The sequence below is a fragment of the Diabrotica virgifera genome, chromosome 3 (assembly GCF_917563875.1).
Source record: "Diabrotica virgifera virgifera chromosome 3, PGI_DIABVI_V3a".
Classification (NCBI taxonomy): domain Eukaryota; kingdom Metazoa; phylum Arthropoda; class Insecta; order Coleoptera; family Chrysomelidae; genus Diabrotica; species Diabrotica virgifera.
This window is the reverse complement of record NC_065445.1, coordinates 125,040,886-125,059,121: the sequence shown is the minus strand read 5'-3', so window position 1 is coordinate 125,059,121 and position 18,236 is coordinate 125,040,886. Positions and strand designations below refer to the sequence as shown.

The 18,236-nt window shown below is 33.2% G+C and overlaps 1 protein-coding gene across 2 annotated transcripts in view; it reads right to left on the bottom strand.

The window, feature by feature from the left end:
* The window catches only part of LOC114336078 (uncharacterized), a 437,383-nt gene that overhangs the window by 11,888 nt on the left and 407,259 nt on the right, over positions 1 to 18,236 (bottom strand). For both annotated transcript variants that reach the window (XM_050645495.1, XM_050645496.1), the window contains 2 exons: positions 11,852 to 12,023; positions 763 to 1,077 (listed from right to left, as the gene is read on the bottom strand). In XM_050645495.1, coding sequence (XP_050501452.1) covers positions 763 to 1,077; positions 11,852 to 12,023 — 487 coding nt within the window. The remainder of the gene's footprint in view (positions 1 to 762; positions 1,078 to 11,851; positions 12,024 to 18,236) is intronic.

Genomic DNA, 18,236 nt, shown 5'->3' with positions numbered 1-18,236 from the left:
GCAGATTCGATGAGGCAGTTGTCTTTTAAGTTTTGATATTAGACCTTTATGCCATACCTTATCGAAGGCTTGGGAGACATCAAGGAAGGCTGCTGTACAATATTTCTTGTTCTCGAGTGCATCTCTTGCGGTTCTGACTACCCTATGAATCTGTTCAATTATGCCATGTTGTTGTCGAAAACTGAATTGGTAATGAGGTATTAGGTTTTTTCTGTAATTACAGTGTCTATTCTTTTCAGGAGAAGCCTTTCAAACACTTTGGAGGGTAAAGGCAGAAGGCTAATAAGACGATAGGATGAAGATTGGGTTGAGTGTTTGTTGGATTTATGAATTAGGATGATTTGTGCTACCTTCCATTGGGAGGGGAAGTAGCACAATCTTAGGACAGCATTGTATATGTACATTAGTAGCTTTATTGCTTCTTCAGGCAGTTCTTTGAGTATTAGTCCTGTTATCAGGTCGTATCCAGGTGATTTTTTTTGTATTCAGGTCGTATTCAGGTGATTTTTTGTATTCAGGTTTTTGATTCAGCAATCTTACACTTTTGGCCTAGAAAAGCATAAACGCCCAATACTCCACAAGGAGGGATGGAGTTAGAGAGAGATGAGGACGTATGTAATTTCCAATCACTGCCAGTCGCAGTCGGTCAAAATTTAACCAACGCAGGTTAAAATTTAACCAACGCAAAATTTAAAATTTTTGACTTAATTTATTAGACAATTAGAACAGAGATTAGTGAACCGAGATTAATAAAAATATTACCTATTGGATTTCTTTTTCCTTTGTCCGTTTCTTCTGACTGGCTTCTTGTATTCAGGGCTCTTGTAGGCGAACATAGCGTTATCGCTGAGTTTGTCGTTAGGTTCGAAGTGATAGGTGATCGGCAAGGCGTTGTACTTCAGGGCAGTAGTATTATTTGGAAAATCGGGAATATATGGCACTGGGATTTCATTTAGTCGGTTGTCTTTGCTGGCCTTGTATTGGCGTTGAAGTCTCTTCTTATCCCTGTTGTTAACGGTTTTAAGTCTAGTTTGACAGATGTAGTGTTTTCGTTCCACGCAACTACGTGAGCTCCAGCTTAAATAAAAAAAATATACGTCAGTTATATGATGTGTTGCAAGGTATATTAGAAAATCGTTTCGTGTGACATACAAAGCAAGTGGTATATTAACATTAACCTGGACAGGCAGGGTGCCCCATATCACTTATGGATGTTACGTCGGATCTTCTCAGATTGTTAAAATTGTTAAGATTGTTCGACAAGAATTATAATCAAGACAAGCGTCGATAAAAATTATTAACAATTATTATTTCAACTCCCGATCATTCATAACATACAGGGTGAGGCATTAGTGCGAGGAAGTCGAATTACTTGTTTGTGAGAGATACAAAAAAAATTTATTAGGTAAAAAAGAATTCACAAATTAAAGCGGCTAGGTAGGTATAAGTAATGCTTAAGAAATAAAAAATAACTCAAAATATCATTTTATTGCAATACTAAAATACACGGTGTTCCATTTAACCCGCGAGTAGTCGCGCGGTGAGATAGAATCTCAATTTTTAACCTTTTTCGCGATAACTTGATGAAAAATTTTGCAATTTTGAAAAAATTTAGTAAGTGCCTCGAGGAAGGGTGTAGTAATGCGTAGGAATTTTTTTTCTTCTTCTTCTTTTTTTTGTGGAATTTATGGCTTTGGGGAAAGCCAATTAGCTTTAACCCGCGAGTAGTCGCGCCGTTAGATAGAATCTCACATTTCATCCTTTTTCGTAATACAGTAAAACCTGTCAGTAACGGCCACTAAAAATAAAAGTATTGGCCGATATAGAAAGGTGGCCGCTATTGCCAGTTTTTGTAGTCTACATATAATTGGTTTGGGAAATTTTTAAACTGGCCGTTAGGACAGGTGGCCGATGTTGACAGGTAACCGGTAACACAGGTTTTACTGTACAGTAAAATTTGTCAGTAACGGCCACTAAAAATGAAAGAACTATTGGCCGATATAGAAAGGTGGACGGATTTGCCAGTTTTTGTAGTCTACATATAACTGGTTTGGGAAATTTTTAAACTGGCCGTTAGGACAGGTGGCCGATGTTGGCAGGTGGCCGTTAACACAGGTTTTTTTAATAAAATTGTTAGAAATATATATTTTCAATATAAAAAGTAGATAAAAATAGTACAAAATAAAAATTAGTTTTAAATTCGTATTTTGAGATAGAATCTCACACGCGACTATCGACGTTACAGAAGTGAGCGCGACTACTCCCGGGTTAAGAAAACTCAGAAAATACTCATTCCGAGTTACGGCTATCCCTGTTTAGGTAATAAGATTAAACATTTCGCTATATTAAGGGTATAGGCGCAAAATGTCGCCTGTTAAAATGTTCAATGTGTTGTAAATATATTAATTTTTTTCGAATCCTGAGAAAACTAATAAGTATTTTTGAAAAATTTTAACGCAGAATGAAAAATTACCTTATTAACGAGGGTTGAAAGTCCTGAAACTTCTATAGTGTTTATTTTAATAAGTTACAGGGGTGAAAAAAAAAAGAGAAAATTTAGTGTGACTTTTAATTTCAAATATCTCATTCTAAAGAAACTTTTTGGTTATTCTAAGGGACTCTCGACCCTCGATATTAATGCAATATTTCATTCTGCGTTTAAATTTTTCGAAAATATTGATTAGTTTTTTCAGGATTCGAAAAAATATGAATACATTTAAAACACATCGAATATTTTGACCGGCGATATGTTGCGCTTATGCCCTTAATCATTTTTTTTCTACAACCGTATTAAAAATGTAATTTACCTACTCTATGTCATATTATGTGTAAGTTTTTAGTTTGTGAAAACTGTCATTATATGTAGATAGAAGTGTTTAAAGTGTGCGTGAAGTAACAATGTATTTTAAATGGGACTTACTTTTTCGCACTGTTTTTAACACACTTTCATAATATAATCAAATATCCTTAACTTTCGCGTTGTCATGGTGATGACATAATGAGCAATACATTACGACAAAAGCTTTGACAGTTTTGTGGTTTGAAAGAAGTTAGAATTTTTAAATGTCGAATTTCTAAAAATTGTAGAATAGAAATGAATTCCAGTGACGAAGAGTTGCAGTTTTTTTTTATTTGTTTATGGTAGACTAGATAAAATATTGTATGAAACTGTGCGTGAAGTACTTTTTGCAAACTTATGCGATGTATAGCACTCGCTGTCGCTCGTGCTCTAAGTATCGCGTGCGTTCGCAAAAAGCATACTTCACGAACTGTTTCATAAATAACTATTTTAGCACTCCATACGAGCGTTAAAAATGCTACTTTAAGGCACTAGTGCTTTAAAATTTTTAAGGCACTGCAGTTCGTATTGACCGTATAGGCAATTTTGATGTAATGTCAAAAAAATATAAAAATGGAATGTCAGTCAAGTTCAAGTAAAAGGTTTTGTAGATATTGTCCTGTAATTACGTTTGTAGAAAAAATATTGTATGATATGCGTGTTAAAAAGTACATTTATCTACTCTATGTTATCTTATGTATAAGTTTTTAGTTTGTGAAAACTGTCATTGTAGATAGCAGTGCGTGAAGGATTTAAAGTGTGCGTGAAGTAACAATACATTTTAAATGGGACTTACTTTTTCGCACTGTTTTTAACTTTCGCGTTGTCATGGTGATGAGAATATGAGCAATGAATTACAACAAAAGTTTTAACAGTTTCGTGGTTTGAAAGTACATAGTTAGAATTTTTAAATGTCGAAGTTCTAAAAATTGTAGAATAGAAATGAATTCCACTGACGAAGAGTTGCAGCTTTTTTTATTTGTTTATCGTAGATAAAATATTGTATGAAACTGTGCGTGAAGTACTTTTTGAGAAAACTTACACAATTTATAGCACTCGCTCCGTTGTCGCTCGTGCTGTAAAAATCGCGTGCGTTCGCAAAAAACATACTTCACGAACTGTTTCATAAACACTATTTTAAGGCACTCATGTGAATTGCAGAACTCCCTATCGCTCATTCTGCAAACTTTCACATGCGTGCCTTAAACGTGTACTTTTAACACTTATAATATCATAAATAACTATTAACAATAGTAGCCTAGATTAAAAATCAATTCAACATAAATATATTTTTTTGATGTCAAATCACTACAATTCTACAGGGTTTGAATATTAATACGAAATAAATAAAAGAAACGTAATTATCTGTTTAAGAAAAAAAAAAGAAAAAACATAGAGGAGAATCCAAAATGTATATGTACCTACTATTAAAAACACACACGTTTGTGTCATCCTGCCAATACGCTCTGTAGGTATATTTGAGAATATATGTTTAAGTCTTGGTCCTATCTATGCCTCAACTGTTAGCTAATTTTTTTTTCGTATCGCTTACGACAAACAACAAAGTAGACTTCCTCGCAGTAATGCCACATCCTGTATATAATATACCGAACAAAAATCCCAAACAAAAAATTGTCAGAATTACTTTTCGCTTTATACTATGACAATATGTTCAGCCAAGGGATTATACATATCATCATACACTCATCGGCATGTAAAATGGGCACCCTTATAATTTCTAACGAAATTGTACTGATCTTTTGATTTTTTTTTTAATTTATTTTTTTCCTTTTTATAAATAATTTGGCAGAAGATGGAGACGGTTTAACAGAAATCCCTAAAGATAGTTTTTAAGTGAAAGTGTTTCAAGTAAATTTTACAGATATTGTTAGAAAATTTCAATTATATTGATATTGAAGATTATCATCCTTCCCTTACTTCAGTGTTACAAGGAGGCTAAGCGCTTTTAATTGTTTTTACTACGACATTTCTGTTTATCGATGCGCCAAAAGTGTTGATTATTATGTTTGTGTCAATTCTTGTGAATTTTAAGTGTGTGAGTGCAGAAACTGTTGCTTCTATTGTTGCTCGTATTCAGAATGGAAAAAATCCTTACATAGCTAACAGTCCAGGCCAGCGTTTCCCAAACTTATTTTTCCATGGTCCGGTTATTTTTGTGGTTATCCTTCGTGACCCACTAATTTTTTTGCTTATCCTGGCGTGCGTATATTAGGAAACATACACACACCCAAACTTATACGGAATCACCATGTATTTCAAAGTAATATTTATTTCTTTTGAAAAAACTTGTTATTGTTGCGAAGATTAAAGGTTTTTATTGAAAATAAACAAATATATAAGACAATCCGATAGTACAGCCCGGTACGATATAGATTATTTGCTTGAGTTGCATGTTGAACGAAAATAAATAAACTAACTTTTGCGTCCAAAAACGAAAATATGCCTCATGTGGGGCTATACAACTTACAACGAGGAAAGATTATTGGTCTTGTGGAGAAAGTAATGTTCTCAGATGGACATAGCTGCAGAGCTAGGCGTAATACAGGGCGTTCTGTCCAAAACATATGCTAGGTAACAGGAACTAGAAAAGCTCAAAATAAAGCAAGGGAAAGTCGCGAAAAGTAATAACGGCTCTCCACGATCGTTTAATTGTCCAATCAGCTGGAAGACACCCAACCATTTCTCACCTGCAGCTCCAAAGGCAGCTTTTGGAAGCTGCAGGTGTAACTGTTTCAGTTGACGCGATAAGAAGAAGAGTTCGTACCAAGAAGTATACATCAGGAGACAGTTATGGGCTCCTGAGTTATCCAGGCAGCATAAGATTGATCACCTAAATTGATGTCTTCACCCCCAAAACTGGAACATTGGGAATGGACAAAAAGTGCTATTTTCAAAAACAGTCAGGATTTAATGTAATCGGATGGAAAATCAGATGACCCACGAAATCGTGTACTTAGAGGTCGAAGAAGACAAGCAAGGACGAGAACTGTCAGATCTGTTCACAAATATACCAGGGGAAGTGTAATGTTCTCGAGAGGAATTGTGATCCGTAAGAAAACTCCTTTAATTTTCATCCAATCAACCTAATCTGCTTACAGATATATTGATAACCTGTAGTCAGGCTCTGGAGAGGTGCAACAGGAGAAAATTTAATTGTATCGCATGATAATGGACCTCTACATACCATTAGAGTGACTACAGACCTCATTGAAGCAGAAGGTATCCCTTGTTTGGAGTGGCCTGCTTGCTCACCCGAGCTTAATCCTATAGAGTAAGAGTTTTTGTGGGATATGCTTAAAAGAAAAATTAGAGCTCACCAGGATAATCCACAAAACACCGCACGGTTAGTAGATGCTGCTTTTAAAGGATGGAGCAACCTACCACAACAAAATGTTGATAATTTGATTAGGAGCGTGCGCACGCAAACTGGAGCTTGCATAAGGACTAGAGGTGATAACACTGACTACCACAAGATACAAAAAAAAAATAAATAAAAACAAGTTAAACATTATTCGTTTTACATTGAAATTTTGTATGCTATTGACTTTAGAACAACTACTTTCAATCTGTTTGTTAAATACTTTATTGTTGTATTAAATTGTTATGTATTTGTTATTAAATGGCTTTAAAATAAATAGTGTTTGACTTCGTGTGTTCGTTTTTTTTAATTCGCACGGAATAGTAAGAAATATCAGATGATTCCATATAAGTTTGGGTGTGTGTATTTAAATATCTATTATAGTTTTATATACCTATTAATAAAAAATCATTAGCTCAAACAAAAATGCAACAAAACAAAATAAAAATCAAATAATCTATTAATGCAGTTGTTTCTGGTTAACTGAAAACTTCAGGTTTGGAGAAAAAGATGTTAATTTTATCCTCAGGCCGGTTCGACTTCCAAACGGTTCCTATATTTATTTTTGAGGAAAACCACTGTTGAGCAATGAAAACCCTGCCTCACACTTACAGGTCGTAACGAAAGGAATTAGAAATTTTATCGCTTTTTCTGCTAAAACTGGGTACCTATGGCAGCAGGACAGCTAAAAATCTATCAGTGGAATTTTGTCAAATATATCTTTGAGTACGCTATCACACGATAGTTCAATTACTGACTCAATATCTAAATCCGCAAGTCCTGTCTTGGATTCTACGTCCACGGTAAATGGATTCCTTATCCATGCATTGTTGCTGTGGATGGGGGAAAATATTCCTTCAGATTTGCCTTCAGTCTCTCAGGTGTTCTTTGAAAGCCGCTGAAATAACATTCGGCAATGAATTCACATTATACTCTTTTTGTAATTCTGTTAGATTTGTAATTTGCTGCTTCCGCGCGACGTGTCCACAAATTAAGCAAATATTTTTTTGTTGCAGCTTCCACCTTCTCTTGTACTACATTGCTACCTTGTAATGTCATAGTTAAATTGTTGAAGAAGTCAAAAATATAACAAATATAGGCTACCTTGATTAACCGATTGACATCATGAAAACTGTCTTTAAATTGAAATATTGCATCCCTAGCCGTTGGTGGATGTTGTTCTAAGAATATTGAAATTTCTTCCTTCAATTATTCAATTAATTCAATTTTAAAGTTTTTTTTAAACATTCCCTTTTGATAGTCAACGCACTTCGCAGTGTAAAAGAAGATGTTCATGTGAAACGGCGAGGCGAGGCGACCCGGCATTTTTCTTTCGTGGCCCAGTACCGGGTCGCGACCCACCATTTGGGAAACGCTGGCTGTATCGTCGCCCCCATTATGTAAATTATTCCGATTCGATTTTTTTGCACAAACTTACTCAAAAAGACGTCGTTATAACACATCCACAGGGTGTCAGGCGGTACCGTGGTCGAAAAATAGTTTAAACAATTTTTTTTAAACAAATTCACAAAAATAATTTTTTCACTTCGAACAAATTTTCTTTGAGATCACCTGAGTCATTCTGAGCAAAAAATGTTTCTTGTGATTTTTCTCTATATTGATTGGTGTCGAGTTATACGCGATTTAAAATTTGAAAAACGCGAAAAAACCAATTTCATGGCGGCTAATATATTTTTATGTTGCAACAACCTTCTTCTTTAATTTTGGACCATATTATGGGGGAAATTTCCCCATTTTCCCTCCCCGTACTGTTCATTAGTAGTTCCGTCAATTGTAATTTTACATCTACAGTATAATTCAATAAGCGATGCAGGGCATATAAACAACGATAAATTTAACAGATAATTGTTAAAGATGTTCCAAATGAGTCTACTCGTTCCGATAAGTAACAGTATAATTATGACACATTATTAATTTTTTTCTTTTCTCATCTATTAATGTTTATTGCATAGTAAATAAATTATTGTTATCACTGAATACATAGTAAGTGAAAAAATGATCCGATTTATAAAATTAATGAATATTTTATGCATACATGCAGGTAACAGTTCTTCAAGAATATTTAAAAACTAACCGAAATGTCCATCTTTATTTCGTTACTGCCGACGTCGTCGGCAGCTCATACAGTTTCGGACAAGATTTAAGTATCTAGGTATTATATTTCGGTATTAAAATTTTGTAATTTGAATCGATTTGTTAGTAAATTTTTAGTCGCCTTGATGCTTAAAGAACAATAAATTATATTTATGCTGTTAATGTTGAATTAGCAATTATTTGTTGTGCGATTTAAAACTATTTAAGTATATATTTTTTTTTTGTATAACGACCCTATCTATACGTCATTGTGATTACTCTAACCGTAACCACGTATTATTTCAATAACAGATATTGAAACCAAAAATGTCATCCACTGATTCTGCTGATGAATTGGTTGAAAATACATGGAGTCCTCATCGAAAACGAAGTAAAAGAAGCCCTCTAAGGCAGGCCGCACATCAAAGAAACATGAAACGTAAATCACGTTTCATGGAAATAAAACACTGCTAAATAAATAAACGTCCGGCCATTTATGAAATTCTCTAAAAATAAAAATGTTTTATGAGCATGAATCACATTCGTTTCATTGGTAGGCGGACTTCAAGATTTGTTTAGCCGTGTTTTATTTTCATGAAACGTGTTTTACGTTTCATGTTTCGTTGGTGTGCCTTAGCGATGAAGTTAAAAAAATAATTTTAAATGTTTTTAAATGTGAAAGACAAGAAAATCCCGGGTTAGTGGTTGAAGATATTGTGAAAAAAGTGGCCAATAAAGTTGAAGTTTGTGATAGAAGTGTGTTTACGGTGATCAAGGAATACAAAATGAATCATCAATTCGCTGGACCAAAAGTATGTCTGACCCGGAAAAAGAAGTTTGACAAAAGTGATGATTTTGACAAAAATGCCATTAGAATAGAATAGATTATTATGCCATTAGAATAGAATAGATTAGAAGACTGGTTCATAATTTTTTTATGAGCAACGAAATACCCACCGTTGATAAGGTTTTACAGAAGGTGAACGATGACCCTGATTTGCCAAATTTTTCTAAAACCACGTTTTACCGAATATTGAAAAAACCTAATTTTAAATATAAACGTAGGGGAAGAAACGCTCTTGTAATAACATGTTCATTATTCATTCTTGGGTTTTTCGCCCTGTATAAATGGCCCTATTATCGGATATCAACTAAAACAAGCAGGTTCTTTGTCGAGCACTTTTGCAAATTTAAAATATAAATTTTGTATTTTATAACATAATATATTCTGACTAAACAAAAAGATAATCCTAAATGCGGCCCTGTTGAGGCCTACACGTGGTAATGTTTACATCGCCCTGCATTGCTTATTGAATTATACTTTAGTAGATTATTTGCTTATGTCTATTGTTTTTATATTTCTTTGTATTCTTTGTCGTCCTATCATGTTATGCTGCTAATTTGGCATCGTCTGCATAGCATAGCAAAATTAGTTTCTTTATGTCCCATCTTATAACCTTTACTCCTCTTCACAATTTTAATTATTTCCATTAGAGGATTAAATGGTAGAGGGATTAAGGAGCCTCTGTCTTATATAATATGTGCCTGTGTCTATTTTTCATCTATCAGTTGCCAATCTATTCTGTTCTGCATTTTGTTGTCCTTGTACATATATTCTATTGTTGTAATGATATCTAATAGAGTTTGTCTATTGCATAAAAGATGAATAACGATGTCAAAGGCTTAAGTCAATCAAGCAAAGAAGAGCCAGTTATTCTAGTGCTTTTTCTGTTTCTACACCCTTTTGGTGATGTAGAAGGCGAAGTAAAAAAAATATAGAAAGCCCATAGAGCAGCAAAATGTCTAAACAATACAATATGTAGAAACAAACACATTAGGATGGAAACTAAGACAAGAATTTACAAAACGGTTATGAAACCAATAATGAAATACACATCTGAAACGGGATCTGATACATCCAAAACAAAAAGGATGCTAGAGACAACAGAAAAGCGAATACTAAGAAGAATCACGGGAAACACACTAAGGAAACGAAAAAGAGTAACGAAATCAGAACAATATGCAAGACTTAAAAACCAGGTAACTGGATACTAAATAGGAAGAATGAAAGATACAATGAAACAATTACATACCTAAGTAAAATAACAGATGATAAGGTAGTTAAGGGAGCAAGACACAAAACTCTGTTGGGCAGAACGAAAGAAAAAAATATTGGTAATAACTTTTTTTCTACGAAAAAAATTAGCTCTATAATATATAAATAGGTACATATACAGTGAGCACTTTCAGGTTGGAATAAATTCATTTTCTCGAGAATGGGTGATTTTGGTGATAAATCCCGAAGCAGGTGATTTTTATTTTTGAATTATGATTTTTTGGCATGTAGGTATATAATACTAGTGACGTAATCAATTTGGGCGTGATGGTGTTATCGATGATTTTTTTAATGAGAATATGAGTAGTGTGCTAGCTCATTTGAAAGGGTATTCAATTCTCTATTCAGTAATATAAACATTAACATAATTATTTGTACAGGGTGTCCAAAAAAAAATTTTTATTAAATGAATTGGCACGAAAAGAAATAATTGTCAAAATACATTTTACTGCTATCAGAAAACAGGTAAAAATGTTTATTTCACAAATAAACATTGCTTTTCGCTTTAAATTCAATATTCAAACTGCTAAGAGATAGGTGGGTGGCAGCTTTAACTTTGAATGTAAGCCAAAAACAATATTAATTTGTCAAATAAACATTTCTTTCTGTTTTCTGGCAGCACTTAAATGAAGTTTGAATTAAATGAATTACATATCACACGACTCTAATTTAAAAAATCATCTATTACGTCATCACGCCCAAATGGACCACGTCACTAGCATGAGATATAATATATTATGTCAAAAAATCATAATTTAAAAATAAAAATCGATCTGTTTCGGGATTTCTCTCCATAATCGCTTATTCTTGAGAAAATGAATTTATTTCAACCTAAACGTCCAAAAATGTGTTATACATTTTATATAAAATCTAATGCGATTTTACTGCTTTAACACATATCATATTTTAAAGCAGTATGTTGCAATGTTATATAACAGATAAAATATTGCAAATAAAAAGACGAATATCGTTGCCAAGACGAATATCGTTAAAATTAAAAGATGTAAATAATATAGAATTGTATAAAAAACTGGACAACTATAAATTATACACATACCACATGAAAACAAAACACCTATGTCAGTTGTAGTCTAGGCCAGGACCATTTGAGACTGGAAAATTTCCAAGCTTTTCTCTCAAATGCGTGAAAAATTTACAGTTTTAAATATGTATCTTTGTCATAAATCCTGCCACAAAACTAAGAAGAACACGACTTTTTGAACATCATTAAGATCTCGGTTTCCTGATTCCTGACTATATTGTCGTTATTTCTTAATACTTTACTCCTTTTACTAAAATTATAGATCCCACCAGCATTGAATTCCCAAGATAAATATGAAAAATTCAATAATTATTTTTGCACTCCCTACTAATCGCAGATAGCAATACCAATAATCAGTTTACGAAAAAAAAATGTCCTTACAAGTACTGCTGTGTAGGATCCATGATAATGCAATGCCATCTTAAAGTTTCGGGATCCTGAGGATTAACTTCTTTTGAAAATCCATTATAAGCGAGTGGTTTTCCTGGAGCTGCCCACTTCCAAGCCATTTTACCCCAATCGTAGACTCCTCCCAACCATCGTTCTAAAGGATCTAAAAAATAAATAATCTATGATCACTGTGTAAATTTTTAACATTTTAATATACAGAAGAGATGTATCCAACGTAATAGATATGAGAGTCAAGAGGGGAGCGGTATGCGGCTCGGATCACTTTCTTCTACAAAATTTAGATGCCTTATAAAAACAAACAAAACAAGAACGTGTGAAAGCCCTGTAATGAATTCCCGTATTATTGAGGTCCTGTAATAAATTCCCGTATCCCGTATTGAATATTGAAGCCCTCTATATCCCGATGAGATGTTTGTTTTATGTTCCTGTTCCAAGTTCCCAGAAATGAAGTCTACCCCTGTTTTGAATGCCCTCCCGCTCCTCGTGTCAAGGACACCGAAGTCTCTTTGTTTGGAAGTGTGATGACAGGATGTTTTCATGTTTAGTTTTGAAAAGGAAGTGTTTTAAAGGTACTGTATTATTTTGTTTTAATTCCAAGGATATTAAAAATTGCAGTTGGTAAAATTTTAAATATTTTTATAAAGATATTTTGCTTCCATGATGGTAGTTTGTTAAATTTTTAAAATAAAATGGCAGTAACATTTGACAGCCAGTCAAATCTTGTTTTGGATACACTGCCCGATAAAATAGAAATTTTATGTATGTATGTAATAATCATGTGAAACAATAAGGGCCGGTTGTTCGAACGCTAATCACAAAACGATCATTATCAAATATTTAATTACTGTCACAACTGTCAATATCAACTTTGATTTTGTTGCTGAAAACATAATTGTTGATTACAATTATGAAATTAGTTAATCAATTATGTTAATAATTGTTATGTTAATTGATTAACTAATCTCATAATCATAATTAATTATGTTTTGAGCAATCCAACCAAAGTTGACATTGACAGTTGTGACAGTAATTAAATATTTGATAGTGATCATTGTTGATTAGCGTTCGAACAACCGGCCCTCAATCTTGTGTATTTTTGGAAGTCAGAAAAGATTGTAAATTCTTTATTGTCCATGGTAAAGTCATGTAAAAGTTATAGTTGTTATATTTTTTTAAATAAAAATAAAGTCTAAAGGTTTGAATAAACATTGTAGAATGTACCTATTTTTTTATTTCTGTAACCTTTTTTTTTTGGAAATTATTAACCAGATATTAATACGAGTGAAATAAGTTTTAGAGTAACAGAAAAGAAATGGCATAGAAGCCATATGAAGCCAGATGAATGTCCCCGCAATTGGTACCCGTAAGTACAGAATATATCAAGTAAGTACCCGGTAATGAAACAGAGGATTTATTTCAAACGGCGTCCATTTTTAAATAGTAGAAAAGTCCTCTAGTCTGTGTAAGTATCCTTTGCTTATTTAGTGTTGGTAGTTAGTAAACTTTAAACCCTCTCATCCCCCCAAACGAATCCACGACTCAGCTCTCCGAACAACAAACTGAAGCGCCGTTCGCAATGAAGTTTTATGTGCCTGCTCCTTCTGCTTAATCCCATTTCGACCCCCCCAGTATCTAAGTATTTAGTTCTATCCCTGATCCCATCTGAGCAGACATGTAAAACGCTTCAAAACTAATGCATTTGCTTAGCAGCAAAATCGGAGAACAATATATTTCGATAGTACGTGTTCCCTAGAATATTTTAATACTAAATATGTGCGAGCAACTAATTTATTTTACATGAGACAGAGGAATATAAAGCGCGGTGCAATATTGGGAGGGAAGAAGTAATAAATTTTTAAGTTCTAAGGTTAGCAACAAAATCGGCTACCGGCATATTTCGATCAATCATGTTCCCTAGAATATTTTAGTATCAAATATGTGCGAGCAACTAATGTATTTTACACGGGACAGAGAAATATAAAGCGCTGTGCAAGGATGAAATAATAAATTTATATATAAATATATGTATAAATAATCAATAGAACTTAAAAATTTATTAGTTCATCCCACGCACCGTTGCACCGCGCTTTATATTCCTTTGTCTCGTGTAAATTAGTTGCTCGCACATATGTGGTACTAAAATATTCTAGGAAACACGTACTATCGAAATATGTCGGTTTCCAATTTTGTTGCTGGCCGTAGAACTTAAAAATTTATTAGTTCATCCCACCCATGCTTGCACCGCGCTTTATATTTCTCTGTCTCGTGTAAAATAAATTAGTTGATCTCACATATTTCTTACTAAAATATTCTAGGGAACATGATTTATCGAAATATGCCGGTGGCCGATTTTGTTGCTAATCGTAGAACTTAAAAAATTTTTACTTCTTCTCTCCCAACATTGCACCGCGCTTTATATTCCTTCTTTCTCGTGTAAAATAAATTAGTTGCTCGCAAATATTTAGTATTACAATATTCTAGAGAACACGTACTATAAAATATTGGTATCCGATTATGGTGCTAACCGTAGAATTTGCAAATGCATTAGTTTATCCCACCAGACCTTGCTCCGCACTATATGTGTCTCTGTTCTATGTTAAATAAATTATTTGCTAGTACTTATTTGGTACTAAAATAGTTTAGGGAACATGTACCATCGAAATATATCGGTATTTGATTTTATTGCTCATTGTTTTAGTGAATATACAATTTCGTTGTACGTCTAATTAGTCTAGGCGCCAGAGGGGTCACCGTGTCATATTCAATTCTGATGGACAAACTCAACGGTTTCTTATGGATTTTTGGCTGCTGATTACGAATTTCGAGGGGGGATTTTGATCCGAGTGGTCAAAAAAGTGTTATAAACAATTTAATTGTTTATAAATTGTTTATAAGGCTCTGGCTCATAAACTAAAAGAGATGAAAAAAAATGTTTCAAACAAAATTTGTTCGTTAATAAAAAACGAAGAAAAAACCGTTTACTAAACTTAAATCTAACAATTAGAACTCAAGATATTGTAAAATTAGTGCACAATGCAAATTGCAAATTGCAAAATAAGTATTTTTCGAAGATTTATCGATCGTAACTCGGCTTCTGCGCATGCAAATGAGTCTTAGAAGGTGTCGCTTTAAAGCTTAATTAACAGGCTTCCAAACAAAGTTCATTAAATTACTTGATCTTCATTTGTTTTAAAGTTATACCCGTTTGAAGTTACAATTTTCTTAAAAATATTGTACATTCATTTGTTTATAAGGGTTTCAAGCAAATTTGAGCTATAAACATTTATACTTTAATGAACAATAATGATAGAAAAACTCAAAAGGAACAATTTGAGGTTGTGAAAATGTTCATAAGTTTATTTTTGGCCAAGATGTCGATATTTTAATGGCGCGCGCTATGAAGCGCAATATCGGCTCACCGCGTAAAGGTTCACGCGCTAACTTCTCGATGCAAATTATAATTTCTATGTATACATACGTTATCTTCATTTTTCATTTTTGAAGATCCTAATAAAATTTTATCATATAATTCTTATAATTAAATCATCATACTGTACCTCGTATCACCTTTCATTCTATTTACTTTGTCTTCTTTTTTTTGCACTAAATGAGAAAAAAAAACATTAAAAACTAATATTTCAGAAGTATAACTAAAAAGTAAGTTGATATTATTTATTAGTACTATTTTTACAAACATTTTTTTCATGCATCTGCAAATCTGCAAAGAGATATACAGGGAATATCATCAGATTTTTTACATCTGCATAAGTTCTTAGCGAAATTTTAATAGTTACATGGTGGTAAAAGTCTGTTCTTGTAGGCAGTAAAACTAAAACTTTTTGAGGCTTCAGAGTCTAATTATCTATATGATATCCATATAAAGTGGATCTAGAATCGTTTGTTCATAGATTTTGTTCATGAATCATCGTTCTTTTGCAGCATCATCAAGGCCCGTCAATTGTGTGTATGCCGCCACATCATAAATGCTCGTTTTATATGCAATGATGCTGCAAAAGAATTCGATCCATTTTTATATGGATATCACATATTGGCTCATTTGCTTGCGTAGAAGCCGAGTTACGATCGATAAAGCGTCGAAGAATACATATTTACTTGACTGTGAGCCAATCTTGCGCCTCATAGCGCGCCATTAAAATATCGACATCTTAGCCAAAAATAAACTTACGAACATTTCAAATTGTTCCTTTTGAGTTGTTTTATCATTATTGTTAATTAAAGTATAAATGTTTATAGCTCAAGTTTGCTTGAAACCTTTATAAACAAATTAATGTACAATTTTTTTGAGAAAATTATAACTTCAAACGGGTATAACTTTAAAACAAATGAAGATCAAATAATTTAATAAACTTTGTTTGGAAGCCTCTGATTAAGCTTTAAAAGGACACCTTATAGGGCTCATTTGCATGGGTAGAAGCCGAGTTACGATCGATAAAGCTTCAAAAAATACTTATTTTGCAATTTGAAATTTGCATTGTGCACTAATTTTACAATATCTTGAGTTCTGATTGTCGGATTTAAGTTTAGTAAACGGTTGTTTCTTGGTTTTTTATTAAGGAACAAATTTTATTTGAAACATTTTTTTCTATTTCTTTTAGTTTATGAGCCAGAGCATTATAAACAATTTTTAAAAATTAAATTGTTTATAACAATTTTTTGACCATTCGGATCGAAATCCCCCCTCGAAATTCGTAATCAGCAGCCAAAAATCCATAAGAAACCGTTGAGTTTGTCCATCAGAATTGAAAATGACACGGTGACCTCTATTTGGCGCCTAGACTAAATGAGAAGCTGGCCCCGCCCCACTTTCAGTTCGATTTCCTGCTTAACGCTTAGAGCAACAAAATCCGAAATAAAGCAACCAATTAGCACATAAATAGAAGTAAATTTTTCACCAAAAAAATCAAGAAGTTTGAACTTTTTTCGGTGTGGGGGTGTCCAGCTTGCCATTAAGCTGGACCCCCCAATTTCAACGCGATTTCCTGGTAAACGGTTTGAGCAACAAAATTCGGATTAAAGCAACTAATTAGCACAAAAATAGCACTAAAGTTTTTGCCTAGTCCGACCTTTATTCGCGATGGTGGGGGGTGCAGCTTAATAGGGGTTAATTATTGTTCTTTTAGAACTAGTTTATACATAACATTTAAAAAACGTACTTAAAAATAAAAAATACCTATTAGAAAGATGATTATATTATGAGCAATATACAAAGATCAATAAATAGAGTTATGAAAATAGATGGTCAATGGACAAGAAGAAATAATATCGGATATGAAGAACTGTGTAACGAACCAAAAAATAACGACATTAATCAAAGCAAAGAGAATAGGTACGATATTTAGAACACACTGAAAGGATGGAAAAGGAAAGAATGCGGAAAGTAGTACTAGTAAAGAGATGGGAGGCCAGCATATATGAAGAGTACATGGGAAAATCAAGAAATGTAACTTTTTCATGAATTTTGGCTTTCCTCGACAAGGGGTAACAAAAACCTAGGACTATCGACTAGCCTGTAGATTCAGGACAATAACCAGAAGGGTCAGTCTAAAGAAATTTTATCATAATAAGCTTTTAACTATCTATGTAGTTTATAACTACTAAAGTTAAAAAAAATGAAAATGTCCTTAAAAATAAAAAATACCTATTAGAAAGATGAAAGATGCCAGGGCAACATACAAAGATCAAAATATAGAGTTGTGAAAATAGGTGGTCAATAGAGAAGAAGAAATAGTAACGAACGTGAAGAACTGTGTAACCAACCAAAAAATAACGACGGTAATCAAAGCACAGAGTATGCACAAAGAATGCAAAAGGAAAGAATGCCGAACATAGTACTAGTAAAGAGATGGGAGGACAGCATATTATGAAGACTTACAAAAAAGTGATATTGAGAATTAGAAAGAGAAAGCATTGGACAGAAATCAATGGACGGACGTGGTTACGAAATGTATTGAAAGGTTATGTAAGAAATATTAATAAATCAGTAATTTCAATGGAAAATTAGATGTTTCAGCCCTAGGTCTTCAAGGCCTATTGAGCTTTATGGGCCATTCCACGAACATATGCCTGTTTTGGATTACTTCGACAACGAATATTTTACTGTGCAACATAAGAAGTAGGAAAGTAAATGGCGCTAATAATTATTCCAATAAACAACAATATAATTTGCAATTTACTTTCGTTCTTCTTATTTTGCACAGTAAAATATTCGTTGTCGAAGTAATCCAAAACAGGCGTATGTTCGTGGAATAGGGTATATAAATAAACTATGTATTAACTTTAGATAAAACTTTTTAGATATCCCTGTACGTACACTTTACGAAACATTGATAAAAAT